Source organism: Beta vulgaris, chromosome 1 (genome assembly GCF_026745355.1).
Source record: "Beta vulgaris subsp. vulgaris cultivar EL10 chromosome 1, EL10.2, whole genome shotgun sequence".
In the NCBI taxonomy this organism is placed as follows: domain Eukaryota; kingdom Viridiplantae; phylum Streptophyta; class Magnoliopsida; order Caryophyllales; family Amaranthaceae; genus Beta; species Beta vulgaris.
In genome coordinates, this window is record NC_079202.1 from 42205924 (window position 1) to 42230872 (window position 24949).

At 36.1% G+C, this 24949-nt stretch overlaps 1 protein-coding gene across 2 annotated transcripts; it reads left to right on the plus strand.

The window, feature by feature from the left end:
* Positions 1-2729: 2729 nt before the first annotated feature.
* Positions 2730-23997, plus strand: LOC104894673 (probable methyltransferase PMT26). Of its 2 annotated transcripts, none has more exons than XM_010680965.4 (9): positions 2730-3044; positions 3535-4214; positions 4318-4467; positions 8182-8452; positions 8533-8643; positions 8731-8905; positions 21253-21513; positions 23217-23411; positions 23504-23997. In XM_010680965.4, the coding sequence occupies exons 2-9, from the start codon at positions 3591-3593 to the stop codon at positions 23724-23726; spliced, it is 2010 nt and encodes a 669-aa protein (XP_010679267.1). In that variant the 5' UTR covers positions 2730-3044; positions 3535-3590; the 3' UTR covers positions 23727-23997. The 2 variants fall into 2 exon arrangements, with proteins under 2 accessions (XP_010679267.1, XP_048499181.1); XM_048643224.2 differs by having other exon boundaries at positions 3542-4214.
* The last annotated feature ends 952 nt before the right edge of the window (positions 23998-24949 follow it).

Genomic DNA, 24949 nt, shown 5'->3' on the forward strand with positions numbered 1-24949 from the left:
AGACCACCGGTTCTAAAGATTTAAAACCGAGAAAAATGAAAAGGCAAGGGAGACAACGAACGAAATTAATATAATCCTCAACGAGCATGATGAAACAAATGAAAGAAGAAGATAGCTGTTCCAGAAGAAAAGGAACATGAAAGCATAGACAACAATGAAACTTCAATTAATTATGTTTCTACAAAGAGACAATGGAATCGAAAAGATGTTGTCTTGAATGAAATTTTTGCTTACTCGATAGCGGTTGAAATGACATACGATGAAAATGATATGTAGAGCCAAATACAGTTGATGAATGTCGCCGCAGAAAAGATTGGCCAAAATGGAAAGAGCAATTCAAGCAGAATTGAGATCACTTGAAAAACGTGAAGTATTCGGTCAAATAACCCAAATACCAAAAGGTGTAAATCCATTGGGTACAAATGGGTATTCGTGAGAAAACGAAATGAGAAAAATGAGGTTACTAGATATAAGGCAAGATTAGTAGCCCAAGGCTTCTCGCAAATGCCAGGGATTGATTATGATGAGACATATTCTCCAGTAGTCGATGCAACTACACTAAGATTTCTGGTAAGTTTATCAGTTTCGAAAGGATTGCAAATGAGATTGATGGATGTAGTGACCCATATTTGTATGGCTCACTTGACACAGATATTTATATGAAAGTTCCTGAAGGACTAAAACTACCAGAAAATTCGATGCCCAAAGAGATGTTTCAATAAAATTGAAAAATCACTCTATGGGTTAAAACATCTGAAAGAATGTGGTATAATCGTCTTAGTGCATATATATACCTATTGAAAGAAGGATTCAAAAATAATCAAATCAGTCATTGTCTTTTCATTAAGCGATCTAAATCAGGATTCGCCATCATTGCTATATATGTCGATGATTTGAACATTATCGGAACTCCTAGAGAACTTGAAGCGACTGCAAAGTACTTGATGAAAGATCTCGGGAGGACAAAATTTTGCCTTGGCCTGCAAATGGAACATTAAGAAATGGGATTTTTGTCCACCAATCAAACTCTACAGAAAAAATCCTGAAACGTTTTTTCATGGACAAAGCCCACCAATAAGTTCTCCAATGTAGTGCGTTCCCTGAATGAGAAAGATGATCCATTCAACCACGAGAAGAAACAAGAAGATTCTTGGTCCTGAAGTACCATATCTAAGTGCAATTGGGCCTTAATGTACTTGGCTAACAATACTCGACCTGACATAGCTTTTTCAGTAAACTTGTTAGCTAGATACAGCAATGCCCAACAAAGAGACATTGGAATGGAGTCAGACACTTATTACGTTATCTTCGAGGAACACAAGATTGGATTATTCTATCAGTCGAAACCAAATGCGTCACTCATTGGATATGCAGACGTTGGCTACCTATCAGACCCACAAAAGGCTAAGTCTCAATCCGGATATCTGTTCACTTATGGAGGTACTGCAATATCTTGGAAATCCACAAACCAGACCTTGACTGCTACATCATCAAATCATACAGAATTAATTGCTCTTTATGAAGCTGGACGATAATGTGTATGGCTAAGGTCAATGATCAAGAATATCCAAGAAGAGTGTGGAATGGAAACAATAACAACTTGGAAATGTCAATATGTTAAATTCATTCACAAATCTTGTGTTCTTCTGTGTAGCGTACGGTGTCTCGTGCCAAGTGAAAGGAAAGCTGAGCAATCCAACTATCATCTACGAAGACAATACTGCATGTATCACCCAAGTAAGTGAAGTGTACATCAAAGGGGACATAACTAAACATTTATCACCAAAGCTTTTCTTCACTCATGACCTCCAAAAGGAAGGAACGATAAACATCCAACAGATGCAATCATGTGAGAATCTTGCAGATTTATTTACCAAATCCCTTCCAGCGAAGAAATCTGAAGAATTAGTTCGAAAAATTGAAATGCGTCATCTTTGCGATATATGCTAGATTCAGGGGGAGTATTGTATGCGCTGCACTCTTTTTTCCTTTGATCAGGTGTTTATCCCACCGGATTTTTCCTGATAAGGTTTTTAATGAGGCAGTTAATTTTAAGCATATAAGAATACATAGTAGTTGTACTCCTTTCCCTAATTATGGATTTTTTTCACTTGGTTTTTCCCAACAAGGTTTTTAACGAGACAACTAATATCCTACTCCCTCCGTTTCATTTTAATCTACACACTTACACTTTTTACGCATGCCAATGCAAAACTTTGAGGACATATATCTCTAGTTTTGTATTTGTAAAAATTATAAAAAGTGCATATTAATAAAATACATGTTATGATGAATCTTACAAGATCCAACATGACTATATTTTCATCCGCGTATAAATCACAAATGATGGTTAAAGTGAAATTTGTGAATAGTGTAAAATGTCAAAGTGTGTAGATTAAATTGAAACGGATGTAGTATTAAATATGGGCAGTCAAGGGAGAATGTTATGAAGTCAAAAAGTGAATGCCATGTATTTAATACATGGTAAATTTTTTCCTAAACCTACATACTAAGGTAATGTACACATATTGACTTGTAATACATCTCTTGTAGTTTAAATATGACTTTTGCCATAAGAAGCAAGATACAACTTTAAAAAGAAAAAATCACTTCTCTCTTATTTTATAATTTTTCTGTTCCCTTTATTTCACAACAAATATGTTTGATATAATTCCTACAATTCTCTAAAAAAACAATAGATAATTTCAACAAGGCAAACGGCTAATGCCTAATTGGGAAACTCCGGGTTAATTCTTGCGATGAAATTGGTTCTTATGTAAATTTACTTGGGAAGGCAAAATAGGAAGAATGTCCTGACATTTTGGAAATGGCATACCACATTCCACATATTGATGATGCACATATATATCCAAATACGCTTTTGCTAAGTCAATACATACTCACACAGTACAAGACATAGAATTAAATGATGTTCTTTCTAATTTCTTAAACCCATTCTCACTCTAAAAGATCCAATGCCTTCAATTTCCCTCTTCTTTACGCCTTGCAAGCCTTAAATTCTCCAGCTTTGGCGACGAATTCAGGTCCATTCATAATTCTCCTCCCTTTTTCACATCATGGGCAATTTTTCTTTTACAATTTTCGTAGATATATTTTGATCCTGATCTTGTATTATGATATATGGTGGACTAATATAAAGTGGGTCATACTTTCCTAGTTGAGAAGATTGTCATGTTTTGCTTATATTTTGTATCTTTGCTTGTATTTATAATATTCATGGGATGGACATTATTGCTTGATTCTAAAGAAATTTTTGGTTTTTATATTTCCTAAATTATGTGAGTATGTTGAGTTTTTCGTTCGTGGTGATTTGCTAGATTATTGGATTTTCATTTTCTTGGTTAAGGCATATACTCATGACTGAATTGTTTTCATTAGCAGAAATTTTCTAATGCTAATATGACACTTGATTTTATTGATTGAGAAGTGGGAATTACCTTTTATGAAGGGTTTTTTGTTTGTGGTTTGTGGGGGGTTTGTCTGAACTTTTGTTGTTTTCTTATCCCTTTACAGGGGTCAGGGGTGTGAATATTAAACTTAAGATAGGCATTCTTTGTTGTTGAGAGGTTATGGCTCTGGGAAGGTATGCCCGAGTCGACGGGCAGAATTCTCCGAACCATTGTTTGGTAATTTGTATTGTGGGGTTTGTTTCAACATGTTTGATGGCTGCCTGGATGACTATGTCGTCATCAAGTGGCGCTGTTCGCACTGGAATATCGGTAGAGCAGTTCATGGGTGGCATGCCAAAGATAGTGAAGGGGAATGATAAGTCTGAGGAAAGTGGAGAATACCAAGACAAGATACCTGCAGCCGAGGAAGAAATTGGTGCAGTGAAGATGAAGGATGGAGTGGTCGATCAGAGTAATAAGTCTGGTCAAGAAATGAATGAATCTTCACCTACACCTCAAGTTATGCCTAGGCCAACTCAATCAGCTGAGTCAGAGAAAGAAAAACTTTCAGGAGGATTTTCAATGTGGAAGGACCGAAAAGATTATAGATGGAAAGTATGTAATGTCACTGCAGGGCCAGATTATATTCCTTGTCTTGACAATATTCAAGCTATCAAAATGCTACGAACCACGAGACACTACGAGCACAGGGAACGACACTGTCCTGATGAAGCTCCTACGTGTCTTGTTCCTCTACCTAAAGGGTATAGAACCCCAGTAAAATGGCCTAAAAGCAGAGACATGGTACACTAAATACTTCAATTCAGAGCTCAAAAGAGAGGTTTAAAGTAATAATTTATTCTATATTCTTTTATGCTCTAATAAGCATTTATGGTGGATAATTCAGATATGGTTCGTCAATGTACCCCATACAAGGCTTGTTGATTACAAGGGAAAACAAAATTGGGTGAGGGTTCATGACCGCTACCTTACCTTCCCCGGTGGTGGAACTCAATTTACAAAGGGCGCTCTACATTATGTTGATTATATTCAACAGGTGATTTTTATCTTTGCGTTTACTATAGTTTGTTGTCATTGCCTGTATCTATTTAAATACATTGTGATATGAAGATTATTAAAAGTTTTTGAATCAAATTCTTGTTTCATTAAATGACATAACAATAGCCAGGTATGGTGAAAGAAAGATGAACTTGATACAAAGATGATCTTATTCCTCATCTTGGACCAACAACATTCTTTAATTTTCTGTTTTGTAATAAATCCTAGCTTTTTATCTAGTAGAGTTCCAAAGACATTAAAAAAGTCCTTTTGCAAGTATATAATAGCTAAGAAGAAATATCCTCTACCATGTATAATTGATCACTGTCACAGTAGATCAGACACATATAAAACTAATTCTTTAAATACCTATATAACACAATTACGTGAAAGTACTTATAATCTTTGTTAAAAGCCAAGAAATTATTAAATGTGCATAAATTGATCAAAGTGCAACACATTAGTCCATTAAGAGGATGTCAATAATGATGGTGATGTTATCTTAATAGTCTTGTGATGAAACTTAGTGACTAATATAATTTATTGGAGCTGAACCAGACCGTATTGTATATACGTAGAGGCTTTGAAGTACTAACATACCCTCAAGTTGATTTGAGAAGATGCGAGATGATGGGCCTAGGCTTTTGTGTCCAGAGCAGGTAGTTGTGATTTGCCCTCTTCCAATTTGATCCAGGCTAGGGGTAAGGTGTGGGTGGGAGGGTCCTTACCTACTTCAACATAGAGCTGTTATATCACAACTCAAAACATGGTAACGGTAGAGAAGGCATCTAGAAGGAATAATTGAGGTCAGTTAGGGGTCCATTTTTATGAAGTACAACATTTGGAGGTTTTCGAGAATTAAGTATGATGGATGACATCATCTTTTATATTTGCATAAGAAATACCTTTTTATTTGGCATGTGTATGGATTATGAGATATCGAGGATTATAGTGAAGGATTCCACTAGATGTAAATAGGCTTTACAAGTCACTCCTCATAACATCTTTGGATTCTATGACATAAGCAAGAGATGTTTTAGTTGGGCATCTTTTTATCCCATTCTTCTCTCTATGCTTAGTTCCCTTTTGAAGGGCTAATGATTTTGTGCTTAATACTCCTTTTGTCCATAGATCATAGGTGACTCCTGCTGTTGTCTTTCTCAAAGATATTTTGATTTTTTAATGGATGTAATCCCGTGGTGTCTTTCTCAAATATATTTCCTTAGTACCTAACTACCTATATACTCCATTTTTTTTACTTGCTACATCTACCATAAATGGATGTCCCAAGTTACTTACTACATTTCCTTTTTTTTTTGGCAACGTGGCTCCCATATTATTTCTACGTATTTTATCGTCTTTTTTGTATCCATCTATTTCTACCTGATTTTCCCTTCTTTTCGTCATCTACTAATAAAGTTGTGGTCCCTAACATCCCCCCATCACCACATGCATCTCTTAAAATCTTGAGCCAAAAAAAATTAGCAATTAAAAAAGTATGGGAGTAATAAAGAAGGATCTAGATGTTACTTGATTTCCCTGTCAAACCATGTTTTAAACTCTACTAGTCTACTGTTTTATTATCGGAAATCATGGATGAACTAACTTAGCTTATTCAAGAACGATATAAGTACCATAGTGCATCAATTATTAATGCAATAGGCCTGGATGCTGGTCTTTGCCTATGATGTTTCCGTGATAAGTCTTGGGTGTGAAAGTTTAATTGACAAAGTGGTGATTTTGATGGCTCTAGAAGTATCTTAAAAAAATACCTTGGATGGAATTTTACCAAGTTAAACCAAAGTAATTATATCTATAAGTCTCAGCGTGCTGTGCGAGTTTATGCAGATGGTCAGTTCTAAGAGTTGAAGCTTGCTGTTCCCTTACCATGGATTTGAGTTAAAAATCCATGTAGTCCAATAATGTTGCTGATGTATATGATGGTGCTTGGGCTGTCGTCCTCTCCACCCCCGGTCAAAGCCAATATTTCTATTTCTGAACAGGCCTAAAAGTGGGATTGATCAGGGCCTTTCCATGGATATCTAAGAACAGGGAAATTATTGGTTGAAGTACCCAGAGATTCGGATAATCTCAATACTATGTAGGATACTCTGGCTTCTACTTTTGATCATAGGAATTTTATTCATAAAGCTTCTTGATACATTCTGGTTATTTATGACAGGAAAAGTGAAACTACAAATTTGTTTGATCATGATAAATTTTTAGAGTATCAAAGTAAATATGTTATCAATAAAGATAAAACAAAATAATTCAATCATAATGATTTACATTCTATATATAAGTTTAACTTTTATAGACAAAATAGGATATATTCAGGTGACTGTTGATAACTAGAAGGTTTCCTTAATGAACTAGCTAACTTAAAGAATCAAGTTTAGAACAAAAAGAAAATGTTTTGTGATAAATATTTACATTAATTTTTGACTAGCGAACACTCTTTGGAGTGGGTTGAGAGATGGATATTGGGCATAAGGAAAAGGAAGATACTACGAACAAGTAAATAAAAAACAGATCAAGAATCCTAAAAGTGGGATCATATACCATCGAAGTAAGAAAAAAAAAGTTTCTTTCAACTGGAGGTATGTGATAGTCATTCCATCTGCTCCACAAAGAAATATAGATTTATTGCAGGATTGTGACACATGCTATGTTTACATTTCAATGGATGTAATAGTGTGTTGTTATGCAAGGATTTTCCAGATTTGTGCTGTTACTGAGGAAAAAAAAACCCGCACCCCCCCCCCCACTAGTTACCCACCTCTGAAATCGAATTGAGAGGTTGGCCTCTCTTCCTCCCTTCGATGATTGAAGGAGATCCAACCGGAACCTAATTCCATCTGAAGCAAGACCAATCCCTTCGTTGATTTACGTTAACGATGCGTTCTTGAAGGGAATAGGATAGAACCACAGGTCGGATGAGGAATTGAGATTGTTAGTAGTATCTTCATGAGGCCGAGTGGATGACGTACTCTTCTGATGGTTGGCCTACTCTTTGTAACAAAGGCTTCAAGTGGAGCATGTAATGAAATGTGATGATTGGAATATTTCGATCTTATAAGGGAAAGATGGAGGCCTAAGATATTATAATGATTGAACATATCATACCTTTCTTCAGCTCATGGGAGACCCCTCAATACAATTTACTGATATGATGAATGTTTGGATGGAACCGCCATGTCAATAATGGCATGGTTTTTCTTTAGTACTGATTGTTACTAATAGTAACTTTTGGGGATCTATCTACTACCTCCGTTCTTTTTTAGTTGCAACGTTTGACAAATTGCACTATTCATGTTCTCTTATTTGACCACATTTATTGATTTATATGTTAAACAAAATATAGTCATGTGGGGTCTTGTTTGATTCGTTTCGATGTAAGCTTTCATAATATCAAATTTTTATAATTTTTACTTACATACAATTAGAGATAAAACGATTTGAAATTGTACATTGGCAAGCGTGAAAGTCAAAACGTTGCAACTAAATAAAAACAGAGGTAGTATAATGCTAGTATTCATGCCCTAAAAGTTTCATTGATGTTATTGCTTAAGTTTGACTTATTTTTGCATGTGGCGTGCAATGTTCTTGTTGCAATTTTGCAATTTGAGCTTTGATTCTGGGATTATCTGCTATGTATTGTGCTGGTCTGTTTAAAGTTTTTTCGAATGATAAATCTACTTTTGAATTACAGACTGTTCCTGATATTGCTTGGGGTAAGCGAAGCCGTGTTGTATTGGATGTTGGATGTGGAGTGGCCAGTTTTGGAGGTTATATTTTTGACAGAGATGTACTCACTATGTCATTGGCTCCAAAGGATGAGCATGAAGCCCAAGTTCAGTTTGCTCTTGAAAGAGGAATACCTGCTATTTCAGCTGTCATGGGAACAAAAAGGTTGCCTTTCCCTTCTAAGGTCTTTGATATTGTTCATTGTGCTCGTTGCAGGGTCCCTTGGCATATAGAAGGTAATTTCTGTCTCACTGAAGCAGGATCTAATCTTTTATGCAAACGTAATGCACCTTGAAATTGTTTGAATCGACTTTAGGTGGTAAACTCCTTTTGGAACTGGATCGTGTTTTGCGACCTGGAGGGTACTTTGTATGGTCCGCTACTCCAGTTTATCGGAAAAACGCTGAGGATTCTGGCATCTGGAAAGGTGTGTCTCTTTGGAATTTGAGTGTCACCAGATTTATCAATGCTTTTTCTTGAACAAACCTATGATGCTTGTTTATCATGCGTGCAGAGATGTCCAAGTTAACTAAGTCAATGTGCTGGGAGCTTGTAAAAGTGGGGAAAGATGGACTTAACAGAAAATCTGCAGCAATATTTAAAAAAACTACTTCTAATGAGTGCTATGAGGGAAGACAACAAAATAAGCCTCCACTTTGTGAAGAATCTAATGACGCCAATGAAGCTTGGTAATTTCCGTCAAACCTTATTAAGCTTCCATCTTCAGCATTACGTGAGCATGCGAAATAACTGCTTATTTTGTCCTTAGTTGCCATATGGTTAGTTGACCCAATAAGCAACGTCCTATTAAGAGGTAGAAATTTTATATCTGATTAAATTGTCAATGGGAACTGAAGTATTAATGTCATTGCTGCTCCTATGTCTGTGTCATTGTGGGGGTAATTCAGCTAAGAGGTGGTTGGTTGTGTTTAGCTTTCTGCGTGGTACATAGTTTTCTTTTTTCTTTCAGGAATTGGCATGCTACATAAGGCCTTTTTTCTCTCACTTGAAAAAATGGAAAATAGATAATGTGTTTAGTTCTGTTTGCACAAACAGCTCCAAATGCTGGTGTACTGGTAAAGTGACACATTGACAATCTCAGCAAGTTAACCCTGAGAAGTTACTCCCCAGAAGTCGTAATTTCCTCTAAGAGAAGGAGCGTTTAACTTCTGTGGTGGGGACTGATGGAAGGCCCATAAATATGCACTTTGAATGTAATGGGATTGTCTAGAAGCTGGCTAGGACATTTACTGAAAATAGGGGGAGGGAATCCAAATTTTCTAATTAAAGAAATAACGTTATATTATGCATTCTTTCTCCCTTTTGTATGTTGCGAGTTCTACCCTGCCAGGTAGGGGGAAGGGGTGGGGTTTGACAGTCGTAGCATAGATTGCTCAGCAAGGAGTTATGTTTGAAGAGTTAGTTGTTGTGATCCTCAATGTCATGACTGGAAAATAGGTGCTCCTTTTTATACTCCTAGGAAACTTCTGCAATGAATCAACTGTTGACATAAAGGCTAGAGAAGCCTTATTCTTAGCAATTTTCATTGTTCAGGACCCTAACAGGTCATATTCCTTCTATTTATATTCATTAAGTCGTATGGATTTTGATAAATTAATATTGAACAAATACCGTAAAACACCAGATGGTACTCCCTATGTCTGAATTGTGACTTTTCAGCAAAGCATGAATGTCCGAAGGAGGCACAGTCATTTCATAGTTCATGCACATTTACTCTTAAGAAGGCCCCCCCTCCCCATCCTCTCCCCAAGAAAAATTACTCCCACTGTTTTATAATTAGTACTAAGTTTTTTGACACACTCTTTTAGGAGGATGATAGACAAGGTAAAAATGATGAATCCTTTTTAAAAAAAAAAAAACTCAACACTGTAAAAAGGAGTGATTTGGTTATCATGTGTGCAACTTTTCTATAAAATTTCATCCGTCTACTTTGTCTATCGTCCTCTTGAAAGTGCATGTCAAAGAACTTGGTAGGACATAAAAAAAGAGAAGAATTATGTATTTTGGTATGTGGTTTGCTTTATGTACTGTTAATTGCTTCATGACATAAAAGGTGACGTTAATACAATGAACTTGTAAAGGAGGAAGGAAGAAAGGTTCTTATGGAAGAGATTTTTTCAAAAATTACAAGTTTTAGTACTCATTTCGTTTGTGTGGGAATATATGGCTAAAAATTAACCATATCATATGTTTCTTTGATTTGAAGGAAAGATAAAATTATTTTTTAACTAAACTTTTCTGATGTGAATTAACAATGAATTAAATTTATACACTACATCCTATGCCTTTTATATAATAAATTAATGCTAAACAACGAATGACTGAAACTATTTAACTAAAGAAACAACGTAACATGTTGTTTGCAAAATATACTCCTTTCATTTTTGAGAAGTTGATTTTTGCACTTCTAAAGAACAAATTGCTGATATAATGACCAAGCCTTTGAAGGCTGACATATTTGAGAAGCTCAAAGCTATGATGGGCATTATAAGTCACAAGTATAAAAAAAATAGTATCTAAGTTTGAGGGGGAGTGTGAAAAAACAAACTTATTCTATTTTTAGTTAGTTTATATAAAAAACAGTAATCTATTCTAAGCTAATGGAATGATATTGTTTGCTTGTAATTTATTTACGCAAGAAATATAGGATTACCTTTAACTTTGTAAGGTTATCTTGATCATCTCTATTTATACTTTACATGAAATCAAGATAACCTTACAAAGTTGAAGGTAATCCTATATTTCTTGCGTGAATAAATTACAAGCAAACAATATCATTCCATTAGCTTAGAATAGATTACTGTTTTTTATATAAACTAACTAAAAATAGAATAAGTTTGTTTTTTCACACTCCCCCTCAAACTTAGATACTATTTTCTTTATACTTGTGACTTATAATGCCCATCATAGCTTTGAACTTCTCAAATATGTCAGCCTTCAAAGGCTTGGTCATTATATCAGCAACTTGTTCTTTAGAAGTGCAAAATTCAACTTCAATTTCTCCATCTTTAACAAGCTCCCGAATATAATGAAACCGGATATCAATGTGCTTGCTTCTACCATGAAACACGGGGTTCTTGGCTAAAGCGATTGCTGACTTATTGTCACAATATATTGTTGTTGGAGTATCTTGAACAAAATTTAGTTTCTCCAACATTCTTCCAAGCCATACCGCATGACATGCTCCACTTGTTGATGCAATGTACTCAGCTTCAGCTGTTGATAAAGCAACTACTTGTTGCTTTTTGGAAGACCAGGAAATGATATTTCCTCCTAGATAAAAAACATATCCAGAAGACCTTTTTCGAGTGTCAATATCACCTGCCCAGTCACTATCTGTGTAACCAACCAATTTTGATGTATTTGCATTGGTGTACAAAATTCCATGATCTCTTGTGCCATTATTATATCGAAGAATCCTCTTTGCTTCCTGCATATGTGATTGGCGAGGTTTCTCCATATATCTGCTAATTAACCCTACTCCATAGACAATATCGGGTCTTGTGGAAGTCAAGTATCGTAGACTACCCACAATACTCTTAAAATAAGTTGGATTCACCAACTCACCGCTCCCTTCTTTCGTCATCTCTACTCTTTCTGCTATTGGAGTTCTGATAGAAGTAGCTGCCTCCATTTTGAATTTCTTCAAAATATCCGTTGCATATTTTTGTTGCGACATAAATATGCCATCATCAGTTTGTTGTACCTCAATACCAAGAAAATATGACATCAATCCTAAGTCTGTCATTTCAAAATGATCCAAGCCTTCTTGAAATCTTCGAACATCTTTTGATTGTTTCCAGTGAAGATCAAATCATCAACATATAGACATAAGATTAATATGTCACCATCATCTTTTGTCTTCACATATAACGTGTGCTCATGTGGACATTTTTCAAAACCATCTTGAAGCAAATATGAATCAATACGAGAATACCATGCTCGTGGTGCTTGCTTCAAGCCATATAAAGCTTTCTTTAGACGATAGTCCTTGTTCTTTTCACCTTTCTTTATGAAACCAGGGGTTTGCTCTACATATACTTCTTCTTGAAGTATACCATTTAGAAATGCGGTTTTAACATCCATCTGATAAACTTTCCATTTACTTTGAGCGGCAAGCGATAAAATCGTACGAACTGTATCCATTCTAGATACTGGAGCAAATACTTCAAAGTAGTCAAATTCAGGCTTTTGCTTGTAGCCTTTGACTACCAATCTCGCTTTATAGCGTTCAACTTCACCGGTAGGTCTATTTTGTCTTATATACCCACTTCACTCCTATGGGCTTCTTCCCAACCGGTAAATTTGTGAGCTCCCATGTATCATTCTTTTCAATAGAATGAATTTCCTCTTTCATGGCTTGAACCCACTTCTCATCAGCAGCAGCTTCTTCAAATGAGACTGGATCACAATCGGCAAACAAACAGAAATTCACCAACGATTCATCAGTGATATCTTCATCTGTATCAGCATCATCTCTCGATACTACATAATCTTTAAATTTGGAAGGCATAGCACGTTTTCTAGGACCTAGTTTATTCGGAGAGGAAGGATTTGAAGATGTTCTCACAATAGGACTATCTTTTGACGTTGACCTCGAAGCTGTGGAATCAATGGTCTTACTAGCATCATCAAGAGATTTCTCTTCAGTAACAACCTCATTTGATTTGCTGATTATAACATCTCCGTTTACAGGATCATATAATTTATAACCCTTAGTTGACTTACTATAGCCAATAAAAATGCATTTTCGACTTTTATCATCAAGTTTCTTCCTCTTCTGATCTGGTACGTGCGCATAAGCGACACAACCGAATACTTGCAAATGGGATACATCGGGCTTATCGCCACTCCATGCTTCTGCTGGTGTCATTCCACGAACACTCTTCGTGGGACAAATGTTTAATAGATATACAGCACAATCTACCGCTTCTGCCCATAATGGCTTTGGCAAAGATTTTGCCTTCAACATACTTCTTGCCATCTCAATTATAGTTCTATTCTTTCTCTCAGCTATTCCATTTTGTTGTGGTGTATAGCTAGTTGTCAATTGTCGATGAATGCCTTCTTTCTTACAATAATCATAAAATTCATCGGTGTAAATTCTCCTCCACGATCGGATCTCAATGTCTTCAAAACAAAACCACTTTGCTTTTCAACAAATGCCTTGAATTCTTTGAACTTTTCAAATGCTTCGGATTTCTTCTTCAGAAAATAAACCCAATTTTTCATGCTAAAATCATCTACAAAGAGTAAAAAAAATCTTTTCTTACCAAGAGACTCCACCTCAACAGGTCCACATATATCTTCATGAACCAATTCCAATGGTTTTGAAGCACGCCTTGATTTCCCAATAGGAAAACAGTCTCGGTGATGCTTCCGAGGGAATGCAGCCTTCACAAAGGTTGTCAGGTACATCAATTATAGGCAAACCTGACACCATCTCCTCCTATGCTAATAACTTCAAACCACGAAAATTTAAATGACCATAACGTAAATGCCATAACCAGTTGTGATCATCCATCATCACTTGAAAACTCATGACATCTTTCGGCTGAAGAAGTAAAGGAAACATTCTATTTTTTGTCATTCTCACTTTAGTTATTGTTTTGTTATTTTTTCCTTTAATTTCACAGACACCATGTTTAATGTTGATTTTGTGCCCTTTTTCTGTGAGTTGACCCAAACTCAATAAATTCCAAAATATCCCAGGTACATAATATACATCAACAATAGTAACATTAGTACCGTCTTTTGACTGGATATTAATGTTTCCTTTACCTTTGACAAGAACTTTGCTTTTATTTCCAAAGCTGACTTCTCCGTGCAGAGATTCATCCAAGAAGGAGAATAATTCCTTCTTTCCGGTCATATGATTGCTGCAACCTGTATCTAGATACCAAACATTGCTAGTCTCACTATCCGAACCTTCTTTACAAGCCAAAACTAAGCTCTCATCGGCTTCAACGACATTAGCTCGTTCATTGTGATTTTCTTTCAATTTGGTTCGACATTCAGATGCATAATGTCCGAAGTGTTCACATCTGTGACACTGAATTTTTGATTTATCACGGCGTACAAACGGTGTCTTTTTCGAGTCTCCAGTAGATCTGCTTTCCACATTTTTATCTCTGTTATAAGAAGAGAAATTACTACCTCTTCCTCTACCACGACCTCGTCCACGACCACCATGGTAACCACCACGGTTGCTCACATTTGCTCTAGTTTGCAAAGCTTGTTCTGAATTGGAACTTTTACCTCGTTGTCTCATTCTTTGCTCATGAGATGTCAACGAGCTCAACAACCTATCAATGGACAAGGTTGACAAATTGTGTGCTTCTTCGATAGCGGAAACGATACCATCAAAATCACTATTTAGAGATCGTATAACCTTTTGTACAACTCTTTCATCTTCAACATTTTCACCGTTAATTCTCATTTGATTGATAATTAATTGTACACTGTCAAAATAGGCTGATATTGATTCTGAGTCATCCATGCATAGTGACTCGAATTCCCCTCGTAGTGTTTGCAAACGTATCTGCTTGACACGTTCATCACCTTTGAAAGAACTTCGCAAAATTTTCCATGCCTCATGCGATGTTTCTGTCATAGATATTTTTATAAATACAGGCTCCTCCACTGCCTGAAAAATATGATATAACGCCTTTTGATCTTTTCGGCGTGTTTCCAATAAAGTATTTTTGGCATCCTGACTAAGTGCAGCATATGCCGCTGCCTCAGTAACATCTGTGAAACCATTCTCCACTATAATCCACATGTCTTGAGAACGGAAAAACACCTTTAATTGAATGGACCAATTATCATAGTTTTTCCCGTTCAATTTTGGGAGTTGAACTTGCACTGTGTTATTTGTAGCTGCTGCCATTATTCAAATAACAAACTTGCAAAATATAGAAACTAATCCTAGCTCTGATACCAGATGTAGAACAAGTTGCTGATTTTTGCAAAATATAGAAACTAATCCTAGCACTGTGTTATTGTGGGAATATATGGCTAAAAATTAACCATATCATATGTTTCTCTAAATTGAGAATAGATAAATAATGTGAATGGAAAAGAGATTTTCTAGGAGAGGAAAATGGTTGTGTGATGGCAAAATGCAAAATGAAAGGAGTATATTTTGCAAACAACATGTTACGTTGTTTCTTTAGTTAAATAGTTTCAGCCATTCGTTGTTTAGCATTAATTTATTATATAAAAGGCATAGGATGTAGTGTATAAATTTAATTCATTGTTAATTCACATCAGAAAAGTTTAGTTAAAAAATAATTTTATCTTTCATTCAAATCAAAGAATTTAGTTTTGTATATTACATGTGTTTCCTTTCATAGTGGTTATTTATTTTATCCCAAAATATTATATTATTGGTGAGGTATCAATTTCATATTATCTAGTATAAGCCACATTTCCGCTGCGAGCTCTAACAAATTGGTATCAGAGCCAACGTTAAAATATTATAAGTAGTTAAACTTTTTTATTTTGAAAAAGGTTTATAATGGCTTCTACTAGTGGAACGGTAAAAGTTGGGAAATATGAGATTGAAAAATTCAATGGGAAAAATGACTTCCTATTGGAGGATGCAGATGAAAAATTTGCTTATATCGCAAAAGCTGCATAAAGCGTTAGCGGGAAAAGAACAGAAACCTAGCGATATGAAGGATGAGGATTGGGAAGAGTTAGACCTTGAAGCGCGAGCAGCCATAATCTTATGTCTTGAGAGGGATGTTGCATTGTTGGTAAATGAGGAAGCAACGGCTGCAGGTGTGTGGAAAAAGTTAGAGTCGAATTTCATGACGAAAACTCTAACAAACAGGATCTACTTAAAATCCAAATTGTATACTTGCAAGATGGAAGAAGGTGCCTCAATCCGAGAGTATATCAATAAGTTTGATAGGATTTTATCAGACTTGAAAGATATTGATGTGAAGATTGATGAGGAAGACCAAGCGCTCATGCTATTACTTTCATTACCAAAGTCCTATGAAAATCTAGTTCAAACATTAATGCTTGTGGGTGAAACTCTAACCATGGATGAGACTAGAACATCACTTTTAGCGGATGACCTTCGAAAGGTTGCTACAAGTGGAATGATGTCTAGTAATGGGAGAGAATATAACGAACAAGCTCAGGGATTGTTTGCAAATAGAGGAAGGAGTAATGAAAGAGGAAAAGGCAAGAGAGGAAAGTCTAGATCAAAATCTAGACCTTTTTGCAGAAAGATCGTGCTTTAAATGTGGGGAGCTTGGCCACTTTAAAGCAAATTGCCCAAACAAGAGGGTGAATTTCAAGAAACACAATAACAACTTTAAGGGAAAACAATCTGAGAAGCAAGAGGCAAGTTATGTTTCAGATGATGAAGAAGATTGTTTTTCAGTCGTCTCATAACAATGCAATGAAATCTGCGGTAAATGGATGCTTGATTCAGGAGCCTCACATCATATGTGCCCAGATAGGAAGTGGTTTACTACCTACCAAAGTATAGATGGTGGTACAGTTTTGATGGGAAACGACAATGCCTGTAAAACTGTGGGAATAGGTACCATACGAATCAAGATGCATGATGGAGCAATATGAACATTGACGGATGTGAGACACATTCCAGATTTACGTAAAAATCTTATTTCTCTTGGATTATTAGAAAAAAATGGTTGTAAAATAATTCTGGAAAATGGAGTTTTGAAAGTTGTTCGTGGTTCCTTGGTAGTGATGAAGGGAATTTGTCATGGAACTCTTTATCCTCTTTTGGGGACAACTGTTGTAGGTGATTTAGCAGTTGGAATCAGTGGAAGTAAATACCAAACCGAATGCACGAGGTTATGGCACATGCACCTTGGGCATATGTCAGAAAAGGGTCTATCATTGCTTAGTGGACAAGGTTTGTTGAAGAATATGAAGAAGCCACAAATGGAATTTTGTGAGCATTGTGTATATGGAAAGGCACACAGGGTAAAGTTCTCTACAAGCAAGCACAAAAGCAGAGGATTGTTAGACTATGTGCACACTGATGTTTGGGGTCTGGCTAAAGTTGCTTCCAAAGGTGGTTCTAGGTACTTTGTTACATTTGTTGATGATTATTCTAGGTATGCTTGGATTTATTTTCTTAAGCATAAGAATGAGGTATTCGGTACTTTCAAGCGGTGGAGAACAATGGTTGAGAACAGAACAGGTAGAAAGCTTAAAACTGTGCGGTCCGATAATGGCACAAAATATACAGAGGGAGCTTTCAGGGAGTTTTGTGATCAGGAAGGCATTGTCCGACACTGGACAGTCAAAGGTACGCCACAACAAAATGGCGTTGCAAAAAGATTGAATCGTACACTACTTGAGAAAGCAAGGTGTATGCGCTCTAATTCTGGATTAGGTCAAGAATGATGGGCAGAGTCGATTGCTACAGCTTGTTACATAGTAAATCGATCTCCACATTCTAGTTTAGATGGAGATACACCTTACAAGGTATGGTCAGGTGAACAAGCTAATTATGAAAAACTACGAGTCTTTGGATGCACTGCTTATTTTTATGTTAAGGATAACAAGCTTGACATGAGAGCCAAGAAAGCAATCTTCTTAGGCTATGCAAAAGGGGTCAATGGTTATCGCCTTTGGAGTGTAGAAGATCAAATGTTTGTAATAAGCAGGGATGTGACCTTCGATGAAAAATCTATGGTAGCTTTATCAAAAGCTACGTTGCCTAATGATGGTGATGTTGGAATGACTATAAATACTCAAGTGGTGGAGATAGAGTCTAGAGACCAACAATATTCTAGTCATGAGCATCCTAATATTACTCAAGATGAGGAGGAGGAGGATGAGCTTGATCATGACGAGGTTCAACAAGAAAATGCACATGTACTACAACAACAGCAGCAAGATTCTTTGGCAACCACTAGGCCAAAGAGGAATTATAAACCAGTCCACAAATATGGGTTCGACAAGCCTATGAAGCATTATGGGCAATTGAATTTGGTGGAATATGCACTCTCGGTGGAGGATGATGAGCCGGTTACCTTCAAACAAGCTATCAAAGATAAGGATAGTGAGAGTTGGTTTATTGCTATGGAGGAAGAGATGCAGTCTCTTCATAAGAACAAGACATGGGAGGTGGTCCCATTGCCCATAGGAAAGTCTGCTATTGGTTGTAAGTGGGTGTATAAAAGAAAAGAGGATCCTACTAAGTCAGGTGGTACAAGATATAAGGCTAGACTAGTGGCTAAGGGATTTGCACAGAAAGAAGGTGTTGATTACAATGAGATATTTTAGTATGATGAGCAATGAGATATAAGGCTAGACTAGTGGCAATTGAATTTGGTGGAATATGCACTCTCGGTGGAGGATGATGAGCCGGTAAAACATACATCTGTTCGGGTGCTGTTGAGTCTTGTAGCTCATGGAGATCTTGAGCTGGAACAACTCGATGTGAAGACAACCTTCTTACACGGTGACTTGGATAAGGAAATCTATATGTATCAACCTGAGGGATTTAAGGTTGAGGGTAAAGAGAATCAGGTATGTCGCTTGAGGAAATCACTTTATGGATTGAAGCAATCTCCTCGGCAGTGGTACAAGCGATTTGATTCATTTATGTTAAAACAAGGTTTTTCCAGAAGTAATTACGATTGTTGTGTATACATTCGCAAACTTCATGGAGATGATTATATTTATCTCCTATTGTATGTAGACGACATGCTTATTGCTTCTAAGAGCAAGGTGGAGATAGATAGGTTAAAAACTCAACTCAGTGAAGAGTTTAAGACTAAAGACTTGGGCGTTGCGAAGAAAATACTGGGTATGGAGATCAGAAGAGAAAGATCAAGCCAAAAATTGTTCTTGAGCCAAAGAGGCTACATTGAGCGAGTTATAGAAAGGTTTGGGATGAAAGGTGCTAAGTCAGTGGTGACTCCATTGGCTCCGCATTTTAGACTCTCTAGTAAACAATCTCCCACTACAGGGGAAGATAAGGTATACATGGATAATGTACCTTATGCTAGTGCAGTTGGCAGTTTAATGTACGCCATGGTTTGTACACGTCCAGACATTTCACAAGCAGTTAGTGTTGTCAGTAGGTTCATGGCAAACCCGGGTAAGGCACATTGGGAAGCAGTGAAATGAGTTTTAAAGTACTTAAAAGGTACCATTGACACAAGATTGTGCTTTGGTGGAGATACATGTCAGATAAGCGGCTACGTAGATTCAGATTATGCCGGGGATTTAGATAAACGACGATCTACTACTGGTTATGTATTTAAAATACATGGTGCTCCGGTTAGTTGGCGATCAATGTTACAGGCCACACTGGCTCTATCTATGACAGAGGCTGAGTATATGGCTATGGCAGAAGGAGTGAAGGAAGCATTGTGGTTATGGGGACTTCTAGATGATTTGGGGATGAAGCAGGAATGTGTGAATCTTAGTTGTGATAGCCAAAGTGCAATTCATTTGGCTAAAAACCAAGTTCATCATGCTCGAACCAAGCATATAGATGTGAGATATCATTTTGTGTGAGATGTTATAGAAGAAGGCGATATTTCTCTATTAGAGGTGCACACAAATGAGAACCCTGCAGACATGTTGACCAAAGTTGTGTCAGGAAATAAATTCCAACATTGTTTGGAATTACTAAATATTATCCCATGTTAGATATTACATGAAAAACAAATGGAACTACGATTGGTTTGATCCTGGTCGAAGGGTACGTAGGCAGTCATTATCATAATGGTGCAACCGGATATAAATTACGCAATTTGTTCGTCCAAAATTTGAATGTTTTCAAATTATGAACGAGGTGGAGAATTGTGGGAATATATGGCTAAAAATTAACCATATCATATGTTTCTCTAAATTGAGAATAGATAAATAATGTGAATGGAAAAGAGATTTTCTAGGAGAGGAAAATGGTTGTGTGATGGCAAAATGCAAAATGAAAGGAGTATATTTTGCAAACAACATGTTACGTTGTTTCTTTAGTTAAATAGTTTCAGCCATTCGTTGTTTAGCATTAATTTATTATATAAAAGGCATAGGATGTAGTGTATAAATTTAATTCATTGTTAATTCACATCAGAAAAGTTTAGTTAAAACATAATTTTATCTTTCCTTCAAATCAAAGAATTTAGTTTTATATATTACATGTGTTTCCTTCATAGTGGTTATTTATTTTATCCCAAAATATTATATTATTCGTGAAGTATCAATTTTATATTATCTAGTATAAGCCACATTTCCGCTGCGAGCTCTAACAGTTTGTGTGTGCGTGTCTTTTTCTAGCTGGAATATGAGTAGTTTATCAAGCAATAGCCCCAAAGTTTAGCAAGGATCCTGCAAGAAATCTCTCAATTGAAAAGCGCTACTAAAAGGAGGGTGACCTCTTCAAAAGAGAAAGAATGTGCAATGGGTTTGGCCCGATAACCAGCTTCCCTTAGAAGCTCTCCACATATATCCAAGTGTTTAGATAACGAGTCGAGACTCTAGACATAACACCCTGACAAGGCAAAAAAGAAATCACAACTCGAACCGCGCAGCACATAAGACTAACATATACCTAAGCCTATTGTTTCATTTGTGGTTTAGCTGCTTTGTTGATGTAATATCTTGATTTTCGTATCTGCAGCCACATTCTTTGAGTACCAAAGATCACAACTACTGCTTATGCTTTGCCATAAAACTTGATGCTTTCGTGCACCTTTTAGTCGTACAGTAATCATGATAATGCAAACATTACTTGGGATAGATGAAATAATTTTAGTATCATGTCATTTCCTTTCCTGAGTTACCTGTTTAAGAAGCTAAAAAGGTCGAAAATGAAATTAAAATACATTAGAAGCAGAGTTGTTTCCTTTGCTGCTGCAGCATCTCACTAAGATATGTCATTTGTACTTCTACATAGGAGGAAAACAAAGTAGAATGATTTAGACTTGTAAAGGCTGCTTTTTGTTTCTGTTGTATTTTGGAGGATTAGTCTTTGTTTCTAGATTTAGTTACTATGTGCTTCTCTCAGGTATACACCACTACAGCAGTGCATACACACAGTGGCCAAAGATCCATCTGAACGCGGGTCTCGGTGGCCAGCGCCTTGGCCATCAAGGTTGGAGGTACCTCCTTACTGGTTGAAGGGTTCTGCTGTTGGAGCTTCTCCCCAGGACTTCACGGATGACTATAACCACTGGAAACATGTAATTGCCAATTCATATTTGAACGGGATTGGAGTTGACTGGCTGTCTGTGAGGAATGTCATGGACATGAAAGCATCATATGGAGGGTAAGATTTTAAATAGCTATCATTCCTTAAAGCTACATCAATCCAAAATTCTTGTTATAGTTTTTCTATTAGTTCTCTGTGATGAAGTTTATTACTACAGATATATCAGCATAGACTTAGGGTTGCAAATGCATTAAACTGGCGAATTCTGCTTTATGAATTGTTTTAGCTTGCATAGATGAAAACATACCATGTGAAAGTTATGGATGAGTGCATGAACTGATATTGAACAAATTTGGAAGTCTGTAAACAGCTTCATCTGAATCAATAAAAGTGCAGTATCTGAATCAACTTCTGCTAATAATGTTAAAGAATCTTCCTGGCGAACCATGCAAAGGTTATATACGTTTTTTCTCCTTTAAAAATAGTCTCTTACCAAGTATATAACGGCGTTTATTATAAGTTTTGCCACACTTGAAAAAAAATGGAGAATGTGTAGAACGGAACTATTGATGGGACGACTAGCATCACAGCGAAGCTAGGGATTTAAATTGGCAGGGGTTGAACTCTTAATTTGAATTTTGTACAGAACTACTGAAATTAACTTAAGTGTTATAAGAAAGTAGAGAAATGATAAATCTTTAACTGTTACATGTTAGTCTTCCCTCTAACCTCTATCATGAATAGTAAAGTTGCTAGCTGAGTTAGCAATCTTACCCTAAGAACTAATAAGTCGTTAGCTAAGGTAGAGACTGTACTGTTCATGTGAGGAGTTAGAGGGCAGGCTAACATCCCACAGTTAGAGATTTATTATACCTCCAAGAAAGTATCATTTGAATGGTACTCTACATTCTTTCATAGAAGCAAAATCATCAACCATAGAATCCACACTAATCCTTTCAACAATCTCTTTATGTATACTGCTAAAACATTTTGTAAGAAAATCATCCTCCATCTTACGCCTAAACTCAATTTTGCCAAAATTGATTGGAAAATGCATGATCTTGAATAATTTAGCCTACCAATCCCGAAAACCAATAAAAAGAAATCTGTAATGGGCTACAAAAAAGAAAAAACAAATAACAAAGCAACATTGCTGTTGAATTGTTGATGGAAGCTTTGGAAAGAATGGCTGCTTGCCTTCTCCAATGCTCCACTGCTGTCCTTTGGTGAATTGGGTGCAGGTTGTTTCTTTTTTTTTTTTTTGTTTTCTTTTTTGAGCTTTAAAATTAAAACTTTGAAAAGGTATTTTAATTACCATATTGAACTATTGACTTAATCAGGCAATATTGGATATTAGAGTTTTAATTTGAAGTTTGTGCTTGAAGAAGCATGTGTAATGCGTTCCAAATTCCTGAAACTGTAGGCTATAAGAGTCTTTCAAGCTATCGAGTGAAGGAAAAGAATAAGTATAAAAACAGAGCATTTAGTAATGATGGGTTTCGAACCCCAGAAAATAGCCACCGAGGCTAGGTACCGTTGAGCTAAGTTTGGTTACACAATTAAATCTAGAACTGTTTTCTTCATATCCTAAAATAAAGGTGGGGGGGGGGGGGGAGCTTAGTAAAACAATGGGCTGAAGAGGCCTCTGCCTCCCTCCCTTCTAGCTTCGCCCGTGACTAGCAGTAAGGGACCTATGTTAGTAATATATAAAAATAAGCCTATCATTTTAGTATAATGCAGATAACAAGTGACTGAACTTTGCCCTACTTCCCTAATGTGTTTGTTAGCTGAACGCTGCCTTAAATGTTACTCTTTAACAGATTTGCTGCAGCTCTGAAGGATTTGAAACTGTGGGTGATGAATGTAGTTCCTGTCAATTCATCGGACACTCTTCCTATTATATACGAGCGTGGTCTATTTGGAATATACCACGACTGGTGTGAATCGTTTAGTACCTACCCACGATCTTATGATCTCCTTCATGCAGATCATCTCTTCTTTGATCTCAAGAAAAGGTTCGACAACAGATGCTAATGATTGAATATGATTATAGAGACCTTTTTTTATATCATCATGTTATGATAGTATTTTCTTTTCCTGGTAACAGGTGCAATTTTGTCTCAGTAATGGCAGAAGTAGACAGAATTTTGAGGCCAGGAGGTCGGTTGATAGTAAGGGATGATGCTGAGACCATTTCCGAGATAGGGAGCATCGCTAAGTCGCTTCACTGGAAGATCACTCATAATAACGATAAAGAAGGACTACTCTGCATTATGAAGACACTGTGGCGTCCTTCTGAAATAGAAACTATTGTTGGCGCCATAGCTTGACTACATGACTAGTCTTCAAGCTGAAAAGAATTTTGCACTGCTGATATAGGTATTCTTTCTATTTGTTCAGATGCATCAACTTTTAGTGATGCAGCTGCTGCTTTTTCAACTGCCCACTTGTATCTTTTGTTTGTCTATTTCATTGCTGCTGTATTCTTTTTCTTTTCTCTATATTAGAGGAAGTGGTGCAATTTTGACTGTAAAATTTTGATGTATGATAAATACATTAGTGTTTAATTTTACTAAGTTTAATTTATCTGTTCCTTATTGATGTTTCTTCTTCTTGATTTCCTTTATGAGAATCATAATCTGTGGCCAAAGAAACATCCATTAGTTTAGTTTGGCATATCCTTTTCTATTAAGCTCTTTGGGTAGTATTGTCAATTAGAAGTTTGCCAGCAGTGTAATCAATTTGAATAATATTATCATTTCACTTGTTAGCAACTTTTGACATTTCGGTTTTTCTACTCCAGCAAATTGTTCTCAAGTTCATCTTCAATACAAAATTTAAGAGAGTTGGACTGATATAAATATTTGACAATATTTGGCTATCAACTAACAGTGTATAAACAACACTCTTTTGAACCTCCACTCAATACCTTTCTTATATCAAACATATGTCGTGGAATGTTCTTAATGTAACCCAATCCTAAAGCTATTAACTCTGAACTTGAAAGCCCTCATTATGTTATTCAAAATACATAAAACATATCTAACAGCTCAAAAGGAAAAAAAATAACATCATACTACCATCTATCGAACAAAAGTAATTGATTGAGTTACAAGATTCATGCATGACACGGTATCAATAATTAGTGTTAGGACTTATTTTGTCAAATACAAAATTATAATCAATAGTAATTAAACAATCCTAAACAAAAGAATCTAGTTCCATTTTCACTCTAACAATTGTAAATAAGAAAAAAGACAAATGATGACTTGTGTCTTATTAGGAACCTAATTGGATAGGAACATGTGTCAAATTCTTCAGTTTTAAACCCTAACCTCATGTAAAAATTAAGTTTTCAAGTCCAATCTAACTTCCTGAAAAGAAATGCTTAATCCCAACTGCAAAAAAGCCCAATTAAGAAGCCGAAGTGGTAAAGTTTTGGTCGCATGACTCCAAAATATCCCACATATATTTGACACTCATTAAACGTTCTCTTTAAGTTACAAAAAATAAGTTTTTAGGTCTAATTAGTTCAAAATAAGTTTAAATAAGT

Bases quoted from the DNA above. Each gene is read 5' to 3' on its own strand.
- LOC104894673 (XM_010680965.4), top strand. From the start codon at position 3,591: ATGGCTCTGGGAAGGTATGCCCGAGTCGACGGGCAGAATTCTCCGAAC. The intron at 4,468-8,181 runs GTGATTTTTATC...TTTGAATTACAG, and splicing joins ATGTTGATTATATTCAACAG to ACTGTTCCTGATATTGCTTG. The intron at 8,906-21,252 runs GTAATTTCCGTC...TGCTTCTCTCAG, and splicing joins AATGACGCCAATGAAGCTTG to GTATACACCACTACAGCAGT.